Genomic DNA, 20,075 nt, shown 5'->3' with positions numbered 1-20,075 from the left:
GCCCCAGGACTGACAAAAACAAAGTACATTTCTTTCTTTATTTTTATTTTTTGTCATTTTTTTTAAACTTAAACTTTGTTGTCAAGGTGATGTACAGAGGGGTTAAAAATAAGTATTTAAGGGCTGGGAATATGGCCTAGTGATAAAGTGCTCTCTTAGTATATATGAAGCCCTGGGTTCGATTCCTTAGCACCACATATATAGGAAAAGCCGGAAGTGGCGCTGTGGCTCAAGTGGTAGAGTGCTAGCCCTGAGCAAAAAAAGAAGCCACGGACAGTGCTCAGGCCCTGAGTTCAAGCCCCAGGACTGGTGCAAAACAAAACAAAAAGTATTTAAGGTCACATAATATACTTGTAGTGAACAGAAAGGATGGATTTCTATGCTCAATAAAAATCATTGGTCCATTTGTTATGTGCCATACCAAGACTCTGTGTATTAAAATTAGATATCAAAGAGGAAAAATTGTACAACTGCAAGAATAACATAATAATATACAATTTGACATATCTCCTGGTTTTCTGAGATAACAGTTGTAGATAACCTTATTATTCATTTTAAAATGAAAAGGTTTGCACTTAACTCTTTGAAACTAGTCTTTCTTACATTGCTTAGTGTTCTAGTATAATGTTGATCAGTATGGAATGGTCAAATATACTTGTAACCCAGGGATTACTTTTTCAAACTACAAGAGTTCTCAGTCCATTCAATGTGTTGAGAGACTTTGCAAATCATGGGGGAAAACCAAAATAGCTAAATCTTCAAAGAACATAGTTTGGGAATTCTACTGACAGAGTCATAGTGCTATAACAGTGTTCATTATATAATGAGTATGTTTGAAAATCTGTAAAACTTCATTCTGATCAACTCTAAGGGAGAAAGAAAAGACCATCTTCTCTGAGTTTTGAAGAAACCTTTGTTATCATATATGTTGAGAGTAAGATCCTTAAAAATTATTTCAGTTCCTTTTGGTCAGGACTTTGTAACATTACTACTAATGTATGCTACATATAAGCAAAACAAAATCTCCTGTCTAGTTTATAGAGAAGTGCATCTGCCTGGTCCATGCATAATCTCAACCCAACCACTATTATGTTGGTTAGAGCTCTCTATTTGCAAATGCAATAGGTTATTATATTACATTTTCAACAATTTCAACATATGTATGTTCTGAAGTCCAGAAAACTTTTATATTATTCAGATTTCTGCTAATGGCAAAGCGCCATTAACTAGCACTCCTATATAAATAGGGTGCATAGATAATTGATGATGTTCCCAATGATTATTCTGAGGCACTGCAGTATCATCAAGTGCATCTGACTCATCAGAGAAAAATTAAATTACATTTGGTGTCATTTCAGTGTTGAGTGTATATTATCTTTCTTTTATTCTTGGAAATGGATAATATGTGCACAGTCTCTATGGTAACTCCCTATAAGCCAGAATATGTGATTAACCTCATTTTCCAACCATGCTAGATAATAGAGAATTTGTTGTATAGGGTTCATCATAGCTGTTCTTTACAAAAATTCAACTTCTCACTTTAACTGAAAAAGACAGCTCTTTTTAAAGTTTTGTTTCAACACCATATAGATACATATAAATATTTTGGTTATTTGGCTAGAACTGAATTCTCAAGTTTAAAACAAGTTATTATGTTTGATGAAGCATTACAGTGCTTCCTGACTGGGCATATGCTTGGAAAATGCTGCCTTGTACTTCCTAATGAACTCTTCCTGAAAAGGTATGCGCTTTACCTTCAGATATTTATACTAAGTGAATTGATACCATTTGTAAATAATTCGGTCATCTATACAGTTTCACGTGTTTATTCTTCAAACTTAACACCAGAAATATTCAGGCATGAAGATATGGCCAAACATGAATATGGACTTCTAAGCAAGATTCAGGAATATTCAAAGCTTTCTTTCAAAGCTGAATGGGCTTTTAAACAAGTTGACTCAACTCAGGGGAAGAAAGAACTTGAAAGGCAGTGTAATATGGTCATGTGGTAATTGTCAGTTACTTAGAAATACTTTCTTTCTCCTTCTGTCCTCCTTGTCTCCTTTCTTTTCTTTTCCTTTTTGATAAAATTCTTCACAGGGCTTCAGGCTGGCACCATAAATTATCCAGTTAAAATATGTAATCACTTGTAAATGATAAATTAAAGTACTGACAGACCTATATTTGATCAACAAATTAGATTATTTACTCTTTCTGATATCATTTTGACATCTACTATTGGATAGATGGTGTCCTCACTGGCCTCAGATGGATCTGTGTTCCTGCTTACAAGGAAAATGAATGAGTTAGCAGAAACTGAATTGGGAAGAATAGGAGGCAAAGCATATGCTCAGAAGGAAGGGGGTTCATTTGGTAAAAGGTTCCTTTTGCCTTTCTAGACATGAAGTCTAGAAATGAAGTCTACCTGATCTTTGCTAATGAACTTATACATAAACACATAATTTGGGGATGAAGTTAGAGGGATGATACTGCATACTTTTTGGTTATCATACAGTTTCATTATTAACACCTTACAATAAGTACTATATAGAACATACATGGTCACAATTAAGAACCAAGAATTGGTACATTAAATTTTTCCAAATTTTACCAGGTTTTTTGTTGTTGTTGTTGTTGTTCAAAGGTAGCACTCTAGCCCTTAAGTCACAGTGCCACTTCCAACTTGGTCTATATATGTGGTGCTGAGGAAACAAACCCAGGGCTTCATGTATACGAGGCAAGCACTCTACCACTAGGCCATATTCCCAGCCCCCAAATTTTACCAGTTTTAACATTCATGTTCTTTTTGTGTTCTAGAACATGATAATACTCATGTGTCCTTAGTGTCCCCCGGTCTGCGCAGTTTCTTGTACCTTCCTTATGTCTCTTGTCCTTGAGAGTATTGATAAGCTTTAGACAAGTGTTCTGTAGCATGAACCCCATTCCCTTACCTAGTCAGGATTTCTGCATCTATGCTCAATAAATAACTGTTATCACTGATATTAGGAAGATTTTTTAATACAGACAGTGCCCTTATTACAATGCATTTCTGGCAATCACATTTTAAAGTAACTATTAAATATGAATTGCCTGGGTACAACAAATCATTGTTATTGGGCATTATACTTGTGAACAAAGGCTTAACCATAAAAACTTATTATAGATATTGTTTATGTACCCCAGCCATAAACCTTCATAACCATTGCAATGGAAAAAAAAATAAATTCCTGGTTTCAGAATTTTAGGTCCTCAATTTGAGGAAGTATAATGTAGTTTCCCCAACTACATTCCTTTTCCTAATCACTGTGAGCTCTTGGGATGCAGATTCCAGTCCAGTGGGGATTTGGAGGCTGATAGAAGTGTACATTATAAGCTGAGCTGAGCAGGTAAAAGGTTTTGAATCCCTAATTTAGTGATTTGCAGGACTTAAGTTTTAGGATTGGGCAATCCAGAATCTCTGGTATTTTCCATAGGGATGTAGTAGCAATGGGAAGGGGATGGAGGAGGGGGAGGTAGTAAGGGAGGGGAGATGATTGTACTTCCACACTTCTACCTGAGTTGTAAACGAAGAACAGTTTTTCCTAAATGCCTCTGATGAATATGTGTGAAAGTAGGAGAGAGGGGTAGGCCCATTGTGTTTAATCTAAAAAAGTTTGGGCTGTTAGTGAGTTTTTGTGCATATCAATCTGTAAACTTTCCGCAGTTCCTTAAAACTGCTTTAGAAAAATGCTGTGTAAAGCAGAGATTAGTGCTGATTAGAAAGCAGTGTCTGAATGGGGCAGAAAAATGTTAAACCCTGAAAGGCTAAAAACCACTTAGAAAGTGCAGTTTGCAATCTTATCCTTTGGGAACAGGAGTTGAGTGGAAGATCGCAAATACTCTGTTTTCTAAAAAGGAATGTACTCTGAGATTTGTGAGGAGTTATGTTGTCTTTTAGGCAGAAGACCTGCCTCTTTATTCTTCTTTTTTTTATAACTACATCAATACTAGTTGATTTTCCTAAGTGGGAAACATCTTCATGGAGGACCCTTACATAATGAATAATATGGGAAAGTGCCCCATATATTTTCCAGGAAGATTTTAATTGGCTCTACAAAAATTTTCTTTATTCATTATACTAAATATAATACCTAATCCAGGATAATTGGGTGTCCATCAAAACAGGAGGTAGGTTGTACTTAATCTTTGGCAAATTAGCAAGTATAAAAGTTGAATCAAGTCTAATAATTAAAGATAATAACTAATCATTTGTAGCTTTTATTTAAGTTTTTCCACTTTTCTTTCCTTTGGTGATAATGAGATCCAACTTCATGGTAAAATTCCATACACAAAAAATGAAGTTTTAATAAAAGGTACAAAAAGCAGAGGAGACTATTTCAGGAGAGCATGGTGATGGTCTCCTGTTGACAGAGTTGTCAGCAGCCAACCATATTTCAGACCCATTGTCTTTTAATTCAGCAAATAAACCCTAAAAGTGATAGATGTAATATCGCTTGATAGATCTTGGTACTGTTTCAATTTAAAGCTGTGATAGATTTACTTTGGGCTTTATATGAGCAAAGAGAAAAATTAAAAGAAACAAGTGACTACTTCCTTCCAACTTTTTATTAGAATTTTTTATTATTATAAAAGTGAGGGGTTACTGTTATATAAGTTAGATAAGGAGTACATTTGTTTGTGGACAGTGCTTCCTTCCACCTTTATATATCATATACAATGTTAAATTGATTTGGGTTAAAATTAGAGTTGGAGGATATTTGAAATGGTAATGACATTTCCGATTTCTTTCTGACCTTCCTTGCCTTTCTTTTTCCTCTCTCTAGATCATAGCCCAATCCCTTAGCAAAAGTAGTTATAGATCCAAGTTATTTTGGCAGAAAAACATTTGTAGAAAATTCAAGGTTTGAGCAATATCTTTTGCCTGACATAACTGAACAGTTCTAAAAATGTGTCACTATTTCTTATTGTTAAATGCCCTCATAGTGTTTCAAGAGAACTGTTTTATATTCCACATAACTAATGTCATTTTCTTTCACCTCTGGCATGGATTCTTGGCTTTATGCAGATCACTTTGCTTTTGAATCTTCAAGCAGTAGCAGCATAATCAGTTGATTAATCATCTACCTTACTTATAGAATTTCTCTACAGGGCATTCAAGAATGTTAAATTACCTTGAAGGAGTTGCACAAATAACAAATAATTTGTACTCCCCTCCCCCAAATCACTTATTTACTAATTTGCAGGTTATTACCTTGGCTTTCTTAAAGAATGAACTTTTTGGAATAACTAATTTATACAATTTTCTACTTAAATGCATATAATTAATGGCAACAAAATTGGAAAATAATTAGTGCTAATAATTCAGAGAAATAGTTTTTCTTAATTTTCTCTATAATGCCATAGCTTATACATTTTGACCTTTCAGTTAGTCCATTAATAACTTAATTACTTTAAATGGTTTTATGCCTTTATAAATGTTCTTTCTTTGGAGGATTATGGGCTCTCCATTTGATGTCTGCCCCCACTCTAATTGCCTTTAGTGGACTTTAGTGGTTGGCTTTCACCAGAGACAGGAATGTTCCCACTCTTCCTGAGTTCTCAGCATCTTAACTCCAGCACAGTGCATTGTAGGCTTTTTTTCCCCCAGTATGCTTGAAGCAGTGCCCTGATGGGTACCGCCATTGAACTCTTCAGTGGAATACTCAACTTTAAATATGTCCATCATTAACTCTCTAATGCTCACAAGTAATCAACGTTGTGACAGCCACAAAAACAGAGCTTTGTGCATATATTTTGGAGACTTGGGGGAAGTTGAATCTCCACATTTTTTTCTAGTTTAGCACTATTTTATTTTCCACACATAAGCACTTTTCCTGTAATTCATCTAAATTTTCACTGGAAATCTCAAGAAGAGCACATGCTTAATTTAAACTTAGCCAACTGCAACATACAACTTCAGATACTTCTAAAGCCCCCAAACTTTGTAATACACAATTACTTTCTCATGTCTTTTCCTAATTTCTTGCTATTGTGTCTTATGACACTTTCATAGCCAACCATTTCTCATCTCCTAGGAAAGCCTATTTATGATTTTAAAAGGTTGGTAATGTACTGGAAGAAAAAAAAAGTGGAGGCTCAAGGACTTGAATTGTCTTTAACTCCACAGAACACATTGAGAGGATTTTTAAAAAGGGGGGGAGGGTTCCAGTCATATCATCCAGGTATTGATTTTGTACTCAGGGGAAATCCTTGATCTAGTTTTTTGGGGATTTTTTTGTTTTTTGTTTTTTTTTTTGAGAAACCACTGTCTTTGCATACCAGTCATCATCTATATCAGAATAACCTACATTTTATGTTTTCTTTGTCCTGTGTATTTATCTTGTCTTGGAAATATATTGGTTTAATCTGTTAAGAGGCATGTTAGAGACAGAGGAGATAGAGAATGAGGAAGTACTTCTATGTGGTATGTACAGGCGTGTGGAAAAACTCCTGCATTAGTTTGGAATGTGGAATAGACCAGCCAGTTATGCTTAAGGAGTTAAAATGAAACACACCCCACATCCCACTTCAAATGCCCATGCAGTTTGATTTCTGTAGCAAAGGTCTTTTCTATCTTTATTAAAGGCTAGAACTCAATTTCTCCTAATTATGGCTTTAAAAACCAATATAAATATGTGGTATGAAATAGAACAAACCAAAGGAAATACTAATTTAGGCCAAATGAAGATAAACCTACCTAATACATAATAGCAAAAAAAGTAATTATTGGGACAAATTATTAAATAAATAAATAATTCATTTAAACTGATTTAGAATTGGTTTATTTTCTTAACGATATATTTTAAACAAACCTGCATTTTTTTGAATTACTCAAAGGCATTAACGTGAGATAAGGAGTTTGAACACTATTCAACTAACAAGCACTGTTTTTCATGTTAGATCCTTGTATTTGAAACAATATTTGCCTAGCTGAAATGATTCATATCAATGATTTTCAAACTCTGTCCTGGAAGTTTCTTAGTCCAGCAAGTGGGGAAAAGGAAACAAAGCAAGAATTTCTAGCTCCTTTGTCTCAACCAGGAAACCTCACATTTATCTCTTTTGTACATTAGAGTTCTGTTGAGACTTTCAATGAAAAGGAATTCCACTGCCAAAGACAAACAAAAGACTGAAAATCTCTGACTTGGCTCAAGTCTTACTTTGGAGCTAGGGCCTTACTCTTAGAGTTGTTTTTTTTTCATAGAACTTAACACTGTAAATATTCCTAAACTGATACTAATGCGAAATGAGTACATCTTCAAGTTAATGAACACGTGTGTTAATGATAAGTCTTTGAAGAAAATACTACATGTTTCTTTGTTGGAGATACTAAGAAAAATAGGATAATTCTTACTAGTATGGCATTTGGGGCCACTAAATGTTACATACCGAGAAAACCAATGACAATCAGCCTGTGTCTTGTTGCATGCTAAACGGCAACCTAATTGAGAGAGGGGATGCTCAGAGAGAGGTGAAATATAGAATAGGTGTTGGATGAGATGTTATTTTATTTTATTTATTTATTTTTATTTTTTATTTTTTGGCCAGTCCTGGGCCTTGGACTCAGGGCCTGAGCACTGTCCCTGGCTTCTTCCCACTCAAGGCTAGCACTCTGCCACTTGAGCCACAGCGCCGCTTCTGGCCGTTTTCTGTATATGTGGTGCTGGGGAATCGAACCTAGGGCCCCGTGTATCCGAGGCAGGCACTCTTGCCACTAGGCTATATCCCCAGCCCCGAGATGTTATTTTTAATTAAAAATTATACTTAAAACTTTAACAGTATTTGTGGGAATTTATTCAAAGTTGCTTGTAACGAACTTGGAGATATGTTTGCAAGGACAAGTACAAAGTCATTGAATGTAGGATAAGGTAGTCGCTGTAAGGGTTGGTTATTTTGTTCGTAGCAAGTAGGGTACTCCATTTAGGGACAAGAGAGATTGATAGCTGCCTAGGCCACACCTGAAACTTAATTTTCAGATAGATTTCAGGAAATATTGAAACATGTTATTTTCATGACACAATCAGATTTATGTCTTAGGAGATCATTCTGACAGCAATACACAGAGTGGATTATCAAGAAACAAGAATGTAAATGAGGAAATAAATCAAACAAGTTATAAGGATCCAAGTGAGAAATGATGAAAGCTTAGCCAAGTTAGCAACAGAGATAGAGAAGAAGACAGATTTTATTGAAAATGAAGAGAAATGTCTTCAATTTCCAAGTGAGACTGTGAAGATAGAAAGAGAAGAGTCAAGGATGACTTCTGCATTCTGCCTAAGTGTAGTTGGATGAGTAGCCATTCCCTACTATGAAGTAGTGAGGAAATATAGTGATAGGCTTTTCAAAGCTGTTATGTTGATCAAGATGCACTGTACTCATAACCTGACTACTGTAATTATAACCTCTTTGTACAACTCTCTACTGATAAACAAAGCCCAGCCCCACCCCCCAAAAAGCTGTTACAACATGAGCAGTGACAATCTGTTCCTGCAGACCTAGACCTGAAAAAGTGATCACCATGATCACGTCTTTATTCACCTTCTTCTAGCTGTGTGGACTTCATCTCTAAGGCAATTTCATCATCTGTAAAGTGGGAAAAACAATAATACCTGCCTCTCAGGGTTGTAGTGAGGGAGTCTAGAGCATAGCAAGTAGAGTTGTTATTGTGCTGTGTTTTAGTAATGGGGAAATTCCCTACAAGGAGAATTTATGCCTGAACCTACATAAGAGCCAAAGACTTTCCCTGGGGGATTTTAAGCTGTTCAAATTATTTTCCTGAATTATTTTTTTAAAACAGGTTCTGGAGAGTAGAGATTTTTTGCTGAGGAAAGATTAACTTTGATCTCTCTCTCTCTCTCTCTCTTGTCTTTCTCTCTCTCTCTGTCTGTCTGTCTGTCTCTGTACTATAGCTTGTTAGCGTCTTCCTTTCTTGCATGGATTTTTTTTCTTCTTTTTTTGTAATTTGGATTGTGCTATTGACAAAAAGTGCACTGTCTCCTCTTAGCTGCTTTGTTATTATTGTTTCATCAGTGAGTCTCCAAGAATTCCATGAATCTTATCAAACATGGTTATTATTTATCCACCTCAGATACTGGTTTCCTTATCCATAAACTCACAAAGGAGGAGATGAAGTTGTGTGTATTTTAATGCTAATATGTCTGTTCTTTATTTACATACGTTTAAGCACAGTTTTACTCAATAATTTTAATCATTTCTAGGAACTTGCCACACCAGACTCAGATTCCCCAACAACAGACTACAGGTGAGTACTAAAAATACTAAGTGGATGTTTATGGAGGAAGCTAATAGGTTAAAAGATAATTATAGCATTGTATACGTTACAAAGCCTTAGCTTTACCAAGGAAAGCAAAACTGTTGTATCATTCCTTAATCAGACTTAGAACCTCAGAATAATAGCTTAGCTTATTGCATAGATTGGCATCAGAATGTTAAACATGGGGTAAATGATCTTAGTGCAGAAGCACCCATGGAGGTCCTGTCTAATTAAGGAAGACTGAATAAAATCTCCTTCCTTGGGTGGACCTCCCTATTCTTTCCCTTAAAATGAAAGATTTTTAGCTTGGATGCATCCAGGATTTGTCTCAGTAAGTGAGCAGCTTGAAACTGACTCTTACAAAAGGAAACCATTGTGACTAATCACCGAGGCTTCTGGGGGATAAATGAGAAATGGTTAGTCTGGTTTTAAAGCGGCTTTAAAAAGCTGTTATAACATGACCAGTGACAACAAGATGGTAGACAATTTCCCCCAGGCTATTCTATTTTCCTAAGACTTGCTTTCTTTAAGTTTATTTCTTTCAAGTATCCCTAAAAATTTTCCACCGCCAATTATTTCATTCATGTCAGTAACAAGTAGATAACTTATTCATGATTGTCTTCTAATTAGTGGTTGATTCCTAGTTCTAATTGCCAGGCAACCGGTAATGCCTTTGTAGCTCTTTTGGAAAAGCAAGAGAAGTTTTAAAACGTAAGTTGGGTACGGAATTCTAAGTATGAATAGGGGCATTGTGGTAGGGAATCTCTTAAATTAGTATTCTGTTAAAAACTTCAGGCACATATAGAAATATATTGGATGTTTTCATTTGGAAATTATCTTCTCTATTGCTGCTTTCGGGAATTTAAGGAGATTTTCGTTTGACAACTTTTCAAAGATTTGAGGCAAGTATAAATGAAGCTTTTCATCAGATTTTAATTATGAGATAATGTTTATCACATTTTCCCCACAATTTTGATTACTTGTTTTAATTAAATGCTGACATGATTCAAGATTGTTCAATATATTGATATGGTAAGGCTTCTTTGTTCATTCAAGAGACTGATGAAGAAATAAACTTTTTTTTAATCTATGTGTCACTTGAAGAAAAAGAAAAGGAATCCTTACTTGTCATTAATTACATTGCTGTTTTTTAAGGAAGTTAAAAAATTAAAGGAATATTTCTACCATAGAAATGGAAGAACCTCTTTCTCATTAATTTTGTGGACTTTCTATCTCCCCTGAGATGTCTGTCTTCTAATTTTTCATTGTTTCAGGTATGGAATTAAGAGAAGGGAGATAGTTTCTAGAAATATTGTAAATATCATTCTGAGCATTTCTTAAATCCAAATTTTACTTATTTCCCCATGAACAGAAATAGAAATCTTGAGTAGATGATATTAGGAATGACAGTGATAGATGATGTTACCTGTTTGATAGTCAAATGGATTTTTAGCAAGTAGACTTGTTTACTGCATTTTAGAAATGGAGAAACTTCCCTACAAGGAGAATTCTTGCCTGAGCAGATGTGATAAGAGCCACATACTTTCCCTCAGGGGCTTTTAGGCTGTTCAACTTATTTTCCGGAATTATTTTTCTAAAAACAGGTTTGGGGGAGCAGAAACTTTGCTTAAACAAGATAGCTTTGATTTCCTTTTCTAGTTAGTACTGTAGCTTATTAGCTTCTTGTTTTCTTGAGTTTTTCTACTATTTGGATTGTGTTGTTGACAAAAATGCACTGTCTCTTCTTAGTTGCTTTGTTATTGTTATGTCATCCATGAGTCTTTAGAATGTCTTAAGAGCTAAAGGGAGAGAGACTACTCTAGCATTTGGTATAATTATGAGAGATTGTCATGCTTCTGCCTCTGACTGTATTTAACACTATTGCCAATCTGCTTCTTAGAGAGGGAGAGAAGGGACAGTTTTATTCTTTATTCCCTTCTATTCATTTACATGTGAAATGGTGTTTCCTTGTTTCTAAATTATTCTGTTTTATCTGCACATGCATGAATTTTGTTTGTGCTCTTTGGGTATTTTCATGAGTACAGTTAAACTTTTCTGTTATCCAGTACTGTAAAGACTCAGTTACATTTGTGCATGATTATTAAGAAATGGAAACTGTCTTTTTCTAATCACCCCCACTACTGCGCTGGTGTCTCAAAATGTTTGCCCTATAAAGGTAATTGGGCCACTGAGTTTGTCTCTTTGAAAGCAAGTTGGGTTTTTTTTGTAGCTACCTTTATAAACTTTTATCAAGGGAGGGTAGAATTTGAATCTTGTCTCCTGTGGTTGGTTGTTTTCTTTTAAATTCTAATCAAAAGTTTAAGTGAACTAACTGTGTTGTGTTTCTGGGCTTGGGTGCTAGCTAGGATAATAGAGCAGTTAGAAGCAGACAATAGCACTACCTTTTGGATTAAGCTGAAACCATTAGGTTTGATGCCCCTTCCGGTTTTCTCATTTTCTCTGCCCTTACAGCCCACATGGTATTTCTTTTTTTTTTTTTTTAAGGACATGATTAAAAGGTACAGCCGTATATCCTGCAGGCAACTTCATTCTGTTTGTTTATGGTGGGAGGGATTTTTCTGGCCATACTTTTTGAGAAATAGAAAACATTACAGCTTTGGCCAGTCCTGGGGCTTGGACTCAGGGCCTGAGCACTGTCCCTGGCTTCTTTTTGCTCAAGGCTAGCACTCTGCCACTTGAGCCACAGCGCCACTTCTGGCCGTTTTCTGTATATGTGGTGCTGTGGAATTGAACCCAGGGCCTCATGTATACGAGGCAAGCACTCTTGCCACTAGGCCATATCCCTAGCCCCTTGTTCTTTTTTTTTTTTTAAGAAAACGCAAAGAAATAGTGCATGTAATTATTTTAAATTATGTTTAAAAGATAGAAAATTTCTCTTTGCCATAGTTACTTATACACAAAATCTAAAGGTGTTTAAATCTTGCCCAAACTCACACTCATATTCATTCCTCCATGTTGCAGGTAAATGGTATCCCTGAAGAAAGAAAACTGACTGAAGCAATGAATTTATAATCAAGCGGCACAACAATCATGTTCTACTTCCTTTCTCTTCCAGTAATGCATGAGCTTTCTGGCATACAGTATGCATGTTGACAGTATTAAGTACATACCAAATAATACAACGTGATTTTCATTTTACTAATGTATTTCTTTTGTACTTAAAGCATTTTTTGACAATTTGTAAGACACTAATAACTTTATATTTGTTACAATAAAAAGTGATCTTTAAAATAAATATTAATGAAGTCTAATGCCGTGTAAAATTTACTTCAGACAAGTACTTGATTGCCTCCTATTTGGTAGAAATCTTAGTTGCTATGAACAGGTTCACATGTTCATCGTCATTCGACAAGATTTTATTAAGCACTTCCTATGAATAATGAAGTGTCTAAGCTTCTGTGCTCCAAGAGAGATATCTATTTAAATAATATTTTAAGTCTTGTAGACTGTATAGCCTGTTGTTTTATGTTAGGCTTCCTGGGATGTTTTAGAGTACATTTAGTGTTTATGCATTGTGGGCTGGTAACACACAGTTCATGTAGTACATACAGCTCAGGTTGTGTACTGAGTTGAAGCCAAAATCAGATTTTTGGTCCTAGAACCAAACCAGAAACTGTTACACTGAAAGAGAGTAGTTATTAATAGTGATATAACTTGGCTCTAAATGTGCTAAATTTAATGTTCAAGAGTTAAGAGAGTTTCCTCTCTTGGTCTGTTTCTTGCATCTTGGGCACTGTTGGATCCACGTACCCATCAGATCAGTTGACATGGCATCTTTATTGTGGACTGGACCAGCAGGAAAACCTTATATTGTTTTCTTTGGGCTGGCTTTTGTCTTCATTAGGAGGAATGCTCAAAAATGACTGGTTTTAAAACTCTGCCTCAACTTTTTTCTCAGACCTAACAGAATGTTGGTTCTTTTCCTCCTCTCTCCTCTTCTCTCCTCTTCCCTCTCCTCTCCTCTCTTTCCCTCTCCTCTCCTCCTCTCTCCTCTTCTCCTTTCCCTCCTCTCCTTTCCTCTTCCCTCCCTTCTCTCTCTCTCCTTTCCTCTCCCCACCCTTCCTCTCTCCACTCTACTCTCTTCTCCTTCCCTCCTTTCTTTCTCTTCCCCTCTCCTCTTCTCTACTTTCTCTTCCTTTGAAAAAGTCTCACCATATATTCCAGGCTGCCTTTGAACCTACCATACTTCTCCAACCTCCTAAGTGCCAACATTACCAACTCTCCCACCACTTAGTGCTCTCTCTCTCTTTCTCTCTCTCTCTCTGTCTGTCTCTCTCTCCTCTTCAAGACAGCTAGGACATTGTCACTTGCTGTTCTCTCAGGTTGATCAATTTGAAGATGTGAATGTAATCTGCCAGGGTCTTATTGTAGGAGGAAGGAAAGATTGTCAGGACCAGATGACTGTACTGGGATACAGGTTCAGAGAAAATATAAATATATGGCCTCTGCCAGGTGAAGTCGAATTGTTCATGTCAACTAAATGAATAGGAACAAAGTAAAGCAGTTGATGATAAACATTAGATTAGGAGTCAGGAAATTCTCTCCTTTTATTAAATAAATAACCATGGTGGGTACTAGAAAATGTATTTGGAGTTTGCTCTGGCTTTTGTACTGAGCACACCGAGGAACTGAATGGAAATGACATCAATGGCTAGCATCTCACAAATCAAGGAAAATGGCCTTAGTCTGAATAGATCCTTCTGAACAAGTGAATTTGCCTTTTACATTTCGCTTAGAAGAAATAATCCAAATAAATTCCCCTCTGTTGTTGCTGCACCCTTAGTCCTTATTTTGTTGTTTTAATTGTTTTTTACATAGGGATTCTGCTACAGGATGAGGATTTCTATTTTAGCTATCCAGCCTTAGGTGAATTCTGAGTCCTCCACAGACCTCCCAACCACCTTTTTAACAGTGGACTGCAGTCGGCCCTTGACCTGGCGATTTCGTAAACTCGAACACAGAATCCAGATATTCCGGGTATGAGAAGCAGACAGGTCAACACATGAATTTTCAGATTAAGATTAAAGGTCTGAACTGGGTCACTTGGGGCATCTAGTCTTTGAAGCCAAAGGAATTGATGAGAAAACTGATACTCAGTTACCTGCACATTCCTTGGCTGTTGCTCAACCAAAGCAGGCCATAGTTGTTTTGCCAGAAGGATAGGATACGTGCAGTTGGATACGTTTCAGATTCTTTTGATCAGGATGGTATTTTATTAACGTTTTACAAAACTATAGTATTGCCTACTTCTTTATAAAAAAATCCATTATATTTTATGATCTACCTCATTTCTGTGATCAGATCGTACCTTCACTTGAGTACAGTTCATCTTTGTTTTTATGTACTTTTTATATTGTTTAATTTTTGTGTGATTAAATATCCTCATTACTTTAATTTGAGGGTATATAAATGTTTTTTTAAAAGTGTTAACATGACGAGGAATGGTTAAAATAAAGTGGTCTAGCAGAGTAATAGACCCCTGTTTTCTTTCTGAAAACATCTGAAATTAATTTTTTTGAATTGAGTTTTAGAGCCATTACATTTATTCATGGACTGGATTTTTTTTTATTGAGTTATACAGTGGTAAACAAAACAGGTATGACATGTTGTGAAAGACCTTTGAAAAAAGAAGGTCTAGTATACTGTCTGGCCTTTGTTGGTGTTAAATAAGTATTTGTGTAGGGAATTAACCTCATTTCTAATTTAAAGGTTATGAAGGTTAAAATACTGTTGTAGTAAAGAATTGCAGGATAAGCATTGGTCTGTCTGAAGAAAAAGCATTTATGATAGCATTTGAAGGATGAGCACACACCAGGCATGCTTAACATTAGTCTTGTCAGGTCAAACTGTGTGAGCCCATACCCTAGGCTATGTAAGGGAAGTAGATGGTGGTAATCTCTGTCCGGTCAATAGCCACTCACTCCTCTTGGGGCGACTGTACATGTCTTTCTGTAGGCAATCATTCCCTGAAATACTTACCTAATAATACTTAAAACTTCCTTTAAGGATTGTGCAAGCAAGAATTTTGTGGACAGTGGGATTCACATTTCTCACCTTTGGTGAAGGGGTCACAAATATGGAAAGAAGAAACACTAAAATGAATTCTGTTATTGGACTGTACTTGCAAATGTGAACCTATGTGTGGTTTTTTTTATTAACCAACTGATAGATGTGTGCATGTGTGCAGACATTCATCTGTATATTTGCTGGTACTCCTACCTATAGTTTATAATACATTATTATTCAAATCTTACTAATCAAATTATCACATATTTGGCCATTGCATACCCCTTCTGATTGGCTCCTGAGTTCTATGGATAAATGTCCATTCTTTGAGCATTTTCTTTTCCTAAAGTAGATGTCAGGCACATCTAATATTTTCTTTACCTCAGCCTTGAAATTAGCCCATTTCTTCTAAGTTTTGGCTTCGTATAAACCAAGATTTGGGTACTAGGTATTGTGAGGTATTTTATTTCTAAGCCTTATGGATAAAGCCAGAAAGTATATAAGCGTATGAATACATACATGCATCTTTCACTATTGTAGTAACATGGTACATGTGCAAAATAGGTTAGTCATATAGTCTCAAAATATCACTCATTCATTTCCCAGGGTATACCTACAGCAGGTATGTGTGTTATCACAGTATGGAAGCTGGAAGTCTGAAATGAAGGTGTCAGCAGGGATGTGTTTTTTTCTGAAGTCTAGGGGACAATCCTTCCCTGTCTTTTTCTGGATTGTGATTCACAGAAACCCTTGGCTTTTGTTAGCTTGTATCTAAGGCACTTCACTCTTCATCTGACATCACATGACATTTCTCCTATTGCTCATCTCTTGTACATTTTTAGCTCTTCTTCTCATGACTAAGAGCACACCCAAGTCCAATAGGACTTCATCTTCGTTAACTACATTAGTGATAATCTCATTTCCAAATAAGTTGATATTTTTAGGTACTAAAGGTTAAGACTTCATATATTTTTTCACATTTAAATTATTGCTGAATAGTCTGTGATGGTTACTATTCTTGATTACCAACTTCCTTAGATTGAGATGCTTAGGAGACGGAAGCATACATCTAGATTTCCAGAGATGTTAGGCCATAAGAGCTCTTAACTAGTGGTTTCATTCCTTGATGAAGTCAACGTTTCAATAGACTACTGGAAGGTGGTGGAACTATGAAAGGTAAGGCTTGGTTGGAGGAATTGGGTCTCTAGGGATGGTGTCTTAGATGGATATGTGTTGATTCTGGCCCTTTCTTGTTAATCTTCTTTTATCCTCACTGCAATGAGGTGAACAACTTTTCTCTGTAATATCATCTACATGATGTTCTGCCTCCCCAAGCCCAGAAACAATGAAACCAGCCAACTATGGACTCAAGCCTCTGAAGCCATGAGCCAAAATAAATTGTTCCCTCTTCTAAACTGTTCCTCTATAGAATTTGTTACAGTGGTTAAAAAAAAAATCTTAGTAACATAGCTTTCAAAAAGGTAATAGTACATCAAATTTTAAACTATGTGAAGATGGGTTGGCAAGATGACAAAAATGATATCATTCACTGAAAGTGCTGGTTCCAATCACTGTTTCTTTTATTTCCACTATGGATGAGTAACTTCTCATATCATTTTACTCATTTTAAAATTATTATTGTTGTTAAAATATTATATTTACTGTCTTAACCATTCTAAAAGAGCCAGCCTTGTTGTCATAATTACTGTTATTGTAATATGATTAAATACATTCACATAGTTTTCTAGAGCTTTCTCATTTTGAAAACTGAAACTAGATTACTGAAACCCAGTAAGCAATAAATTACCCCTCTTTACACCCTTTTTAACTACTTTTATACTTTGCCCTTTTAAAATCTTCTTATGAATAAAATCATACAGTATTTGTACTTTCAGGATTATTTCTTTTAGCATAATGTTTTCAAGGTTCATTCATGTTTTAGCACACAGCAGAGTTTCTTCAGATTACATAATACTCCAGTGTATTCATTCTTCACATTTCTAAAATAACACATTTGTCTATGGACATTTGGGATGCTTTTTCTTGGCCATTGCAATGAACCCAGAGGTTCATTGTGATTCTGCTTGTTTTCTGTCAACATATATTTTGGGTGAACAAAATTCAACTTACAGCTAATATAAGGGAAAAATACTAATTTTACTGGGAAGAAACCTGGAAAACATTATTTAACCTAGTGTTTAAGGTTCTATGACACAAAATGAGACCAACTGATTCCATGTACTTTCTGAGAAGATGCACTAAACAGAATATCATTTTTTGTGGCTGTTCTGCCCAAAATGCCTAACGACATCTGAACAAGAAGATATCCAGTAATGTCAAATTTAAGGGCAGTCTATAAAACAGCCTGAATCTTCTAAGCGATAAAGCTCATAAAGACCAAACTTAGGAACTCTGAATTAATTTTGACAATAAATGTACTCACTACCTTACATATGTAATTGTAACCCCTCTGCACATCAACTTGGCAATAAAATTAAATTTAAAAAAAGAAAAAAAGAACACTGAGACATCACATGACAATATGTGATCTAGAACTGAGTTCTAAATCAGGAAAAGTCCTTTATTACAACTAGTCATAAAATTTGGACAAGATCTGAAAATTAGATGATAGGATTGTATCAATGATAAGTTCTTGGCTTTGATCACTCAACTGAGATTATATAATAAAGTGGTTTTCTTTTTAACAATTTACCAAAAAAGATTTGGTGGCCAGAAGAAACCGTGCTTGTGACTTCTATGTTATTTTAGAATAACTTTTCAAGATGGATGGATTTATATAAATGCCAATGCAAAACAACACTCAGATTTTGTAAATCTGTGTGGGGATGGTAGTACTATATTTGAATTTCCTGCAGATGTTAAGGTATCTCAAGATGAAAAAAATATAGCAACTCAAATATAAAGAATAGATGAAAACACAAGAAGTTAATACTGAGAAAGCCGAAGAACCATTGCTCTTATTCTCAGTGTGGTAAAGAAGAAAGGAAGAGAAACATTTGCCTTTCAGAAGAAGTTTGAATATAGACTGGATAGAAATTACAAAATGGATTAGATAAAGGAAATGTAAGGAGAATGAGAAATCAAGATGTTCTCAAGAATTATGGCTTTATTTCCTAGGTATATATATTTTGAAATTCGTGTACTCAATTTGTGAAATCCAGAGTCAGAACAATTTTCAAGGATAAAATCAAGAGTTTAGTTTTGAGCATTTTTTTTAGTTACAAAGGCCACATCTTTCTAGGACAAGAAAGGGTAGACGTGTCATCTCAAGAGTTTTCAACACCATATGCCAAATGTTTGTGTATATAAGTTTGTGGTAATCCTCTGAAACAATTTTGTGGGCTACAACAGATAGTCACACATTAACTAGCCATGTATTCTAATACTTAGTAATGTCCATATCAGAACACAGTGTCCAAAGGTTCTTGTGTAGCTAAAGATAATGAAGTCCAGGGGTCTTGTGTCAGGTGAATGTGTAACACAGGACTATCTTAGACAAACCTCAAGAGGAGCAAACACACTTCAAAAGTAAATAGTTTTGAGCTAATTCATCTCCATTGATTTCTCATTTCTGAAAATGATTGGAAAATTCAAACCAGTTAAGCTTGCTTCTTTTTTTTTTGTGCTCAGATATGTGAATGCTGAGCCCATGAGCTCTCAGCCGAAGCCAAGTAGAGTCGTCCCTGCAACTCCTGGTGCTACAAAACAATGCACATTGGTGCATTGTTGCTAGATGGTAACCATGGCTTTGCTACAAGAAATGAAACCCACCATGCCTACTGACTGCTCCTCCGTGGCTTACAAGGCTAGAAGTATTTCATGAGAAATTCCAAGTACTAAAGAAAAAAAAATTAAGAGACAGAGAATACATTTCTGAAATAGCTTATGATATGTACTGTATTTATTGATATGTTGCTTGTCAACTGCTACAAATCTGACATCTAACAATCACCTAGAACTCAGCTTCAAATAATAACCATTTGAGCACTTTATGGCTCAGCTCTTCATAAGGTATGTAGAAGTACCTTCTGGTCTTAGCTGCATTTCCTTGTATGTCTTGGGGTTGGATAACTACTGTATTTGTTGACTGAGGTAGGATGGCTTCAGGTGAGATAGTGTGGAAACCTAATTTCTTCCAAGTGTTTCTGAATTGAGGTTTACTCAGACACTTCATCATATATCAGATAAGCAGAGTTTGTATGTATTCTTTCAAGTCTTTATTTGCTAGTATCTCATGGGCCCAAATCAAGTAAACTGATTGAGCTTTAAATCTGAGTGCAGTGCAAGGGATATAGAGTTACACAGTTATACACTGTGAATGTGGGGATTTTATTAATGGAGCCATCGATGTAATCACTGACAAATAGTATACTAGCTTTACTTATTCATTTCTCCCCACCTACAATCTCATCAAGATCCCCAAATTCTCATGAATCACACAAGAGCTATACCAGCTTTAAATGGGTCTATTCATTGTGGCTGCTCTTATTTGGAGTCATATACTAAAACTATTAATATTTTTCCCTCTCTCATAACTCAACACAGAATGGAGAAATAGGGACATTAATTTCTGAAAGTTATTTTGTTTAGGAATGAAGCAGGAGATATATAGACAGACCATTACAAGGACTTCCACCATTTCAAATAATCTGCTTCTACTTTTAGCATTCACCACTAGTAGTGTCCCTAAAAGCACAGATTTTTTTTTTACTAG

The 20,075-nt window shown here is 35.6% G+C and overlaps 1 protein-coding gene across 4 annotated transcripts in view; it reads left to right on the top strand.

The window, feature by feature from the left end:
- Sgce (sarcoglycan epsilon) overlaps window positions 1-12,585 on the top strand; it is a 72,660-nt gene extending 60,075 nt beyond the window's left edge. For all 4 annotated transcript variants that reach the window (XM_048340046.1, XM_048340047.1, XM_048340044.1 and 1 more), the window contains 2 exons: window positions 9,258-9,301; window positions 12,296-12,585. In XM_048340046.1, coding sequence (XP_048196003.1) covers window positions 9,258-9,301; window positions 12,296-12,312 — 61 coding nt within the window. In that variant the 3' untranslated portion in view covers window positions 12,313-12,585. The remainder of the gene's footprint in view (window positions 1-9,257; window positions 9,302-12,295) is intronic.
- Window positions 12,586-20,075: the final 7,490 nt, after the last annotated feature.

Source organism: Perognathus longimembris, chromosome 2, assembly GCF_023159225.1.
Source record: "Perognathus longimembris pacificus isolate PPM17 chromosome 2, ASM2315922v1, whole genome shotgun sequence".
Taxonomy (NCBI): domain Eukaryota; kingdom Metazoa; phylum Chordata; class Mammalia; order Rodentia; family Heteromyidae; genus Perognathus; species Perognathus longimembris.
This window is presented reverse-complemented; position numbering and strand designations above follow the sequence as displayed.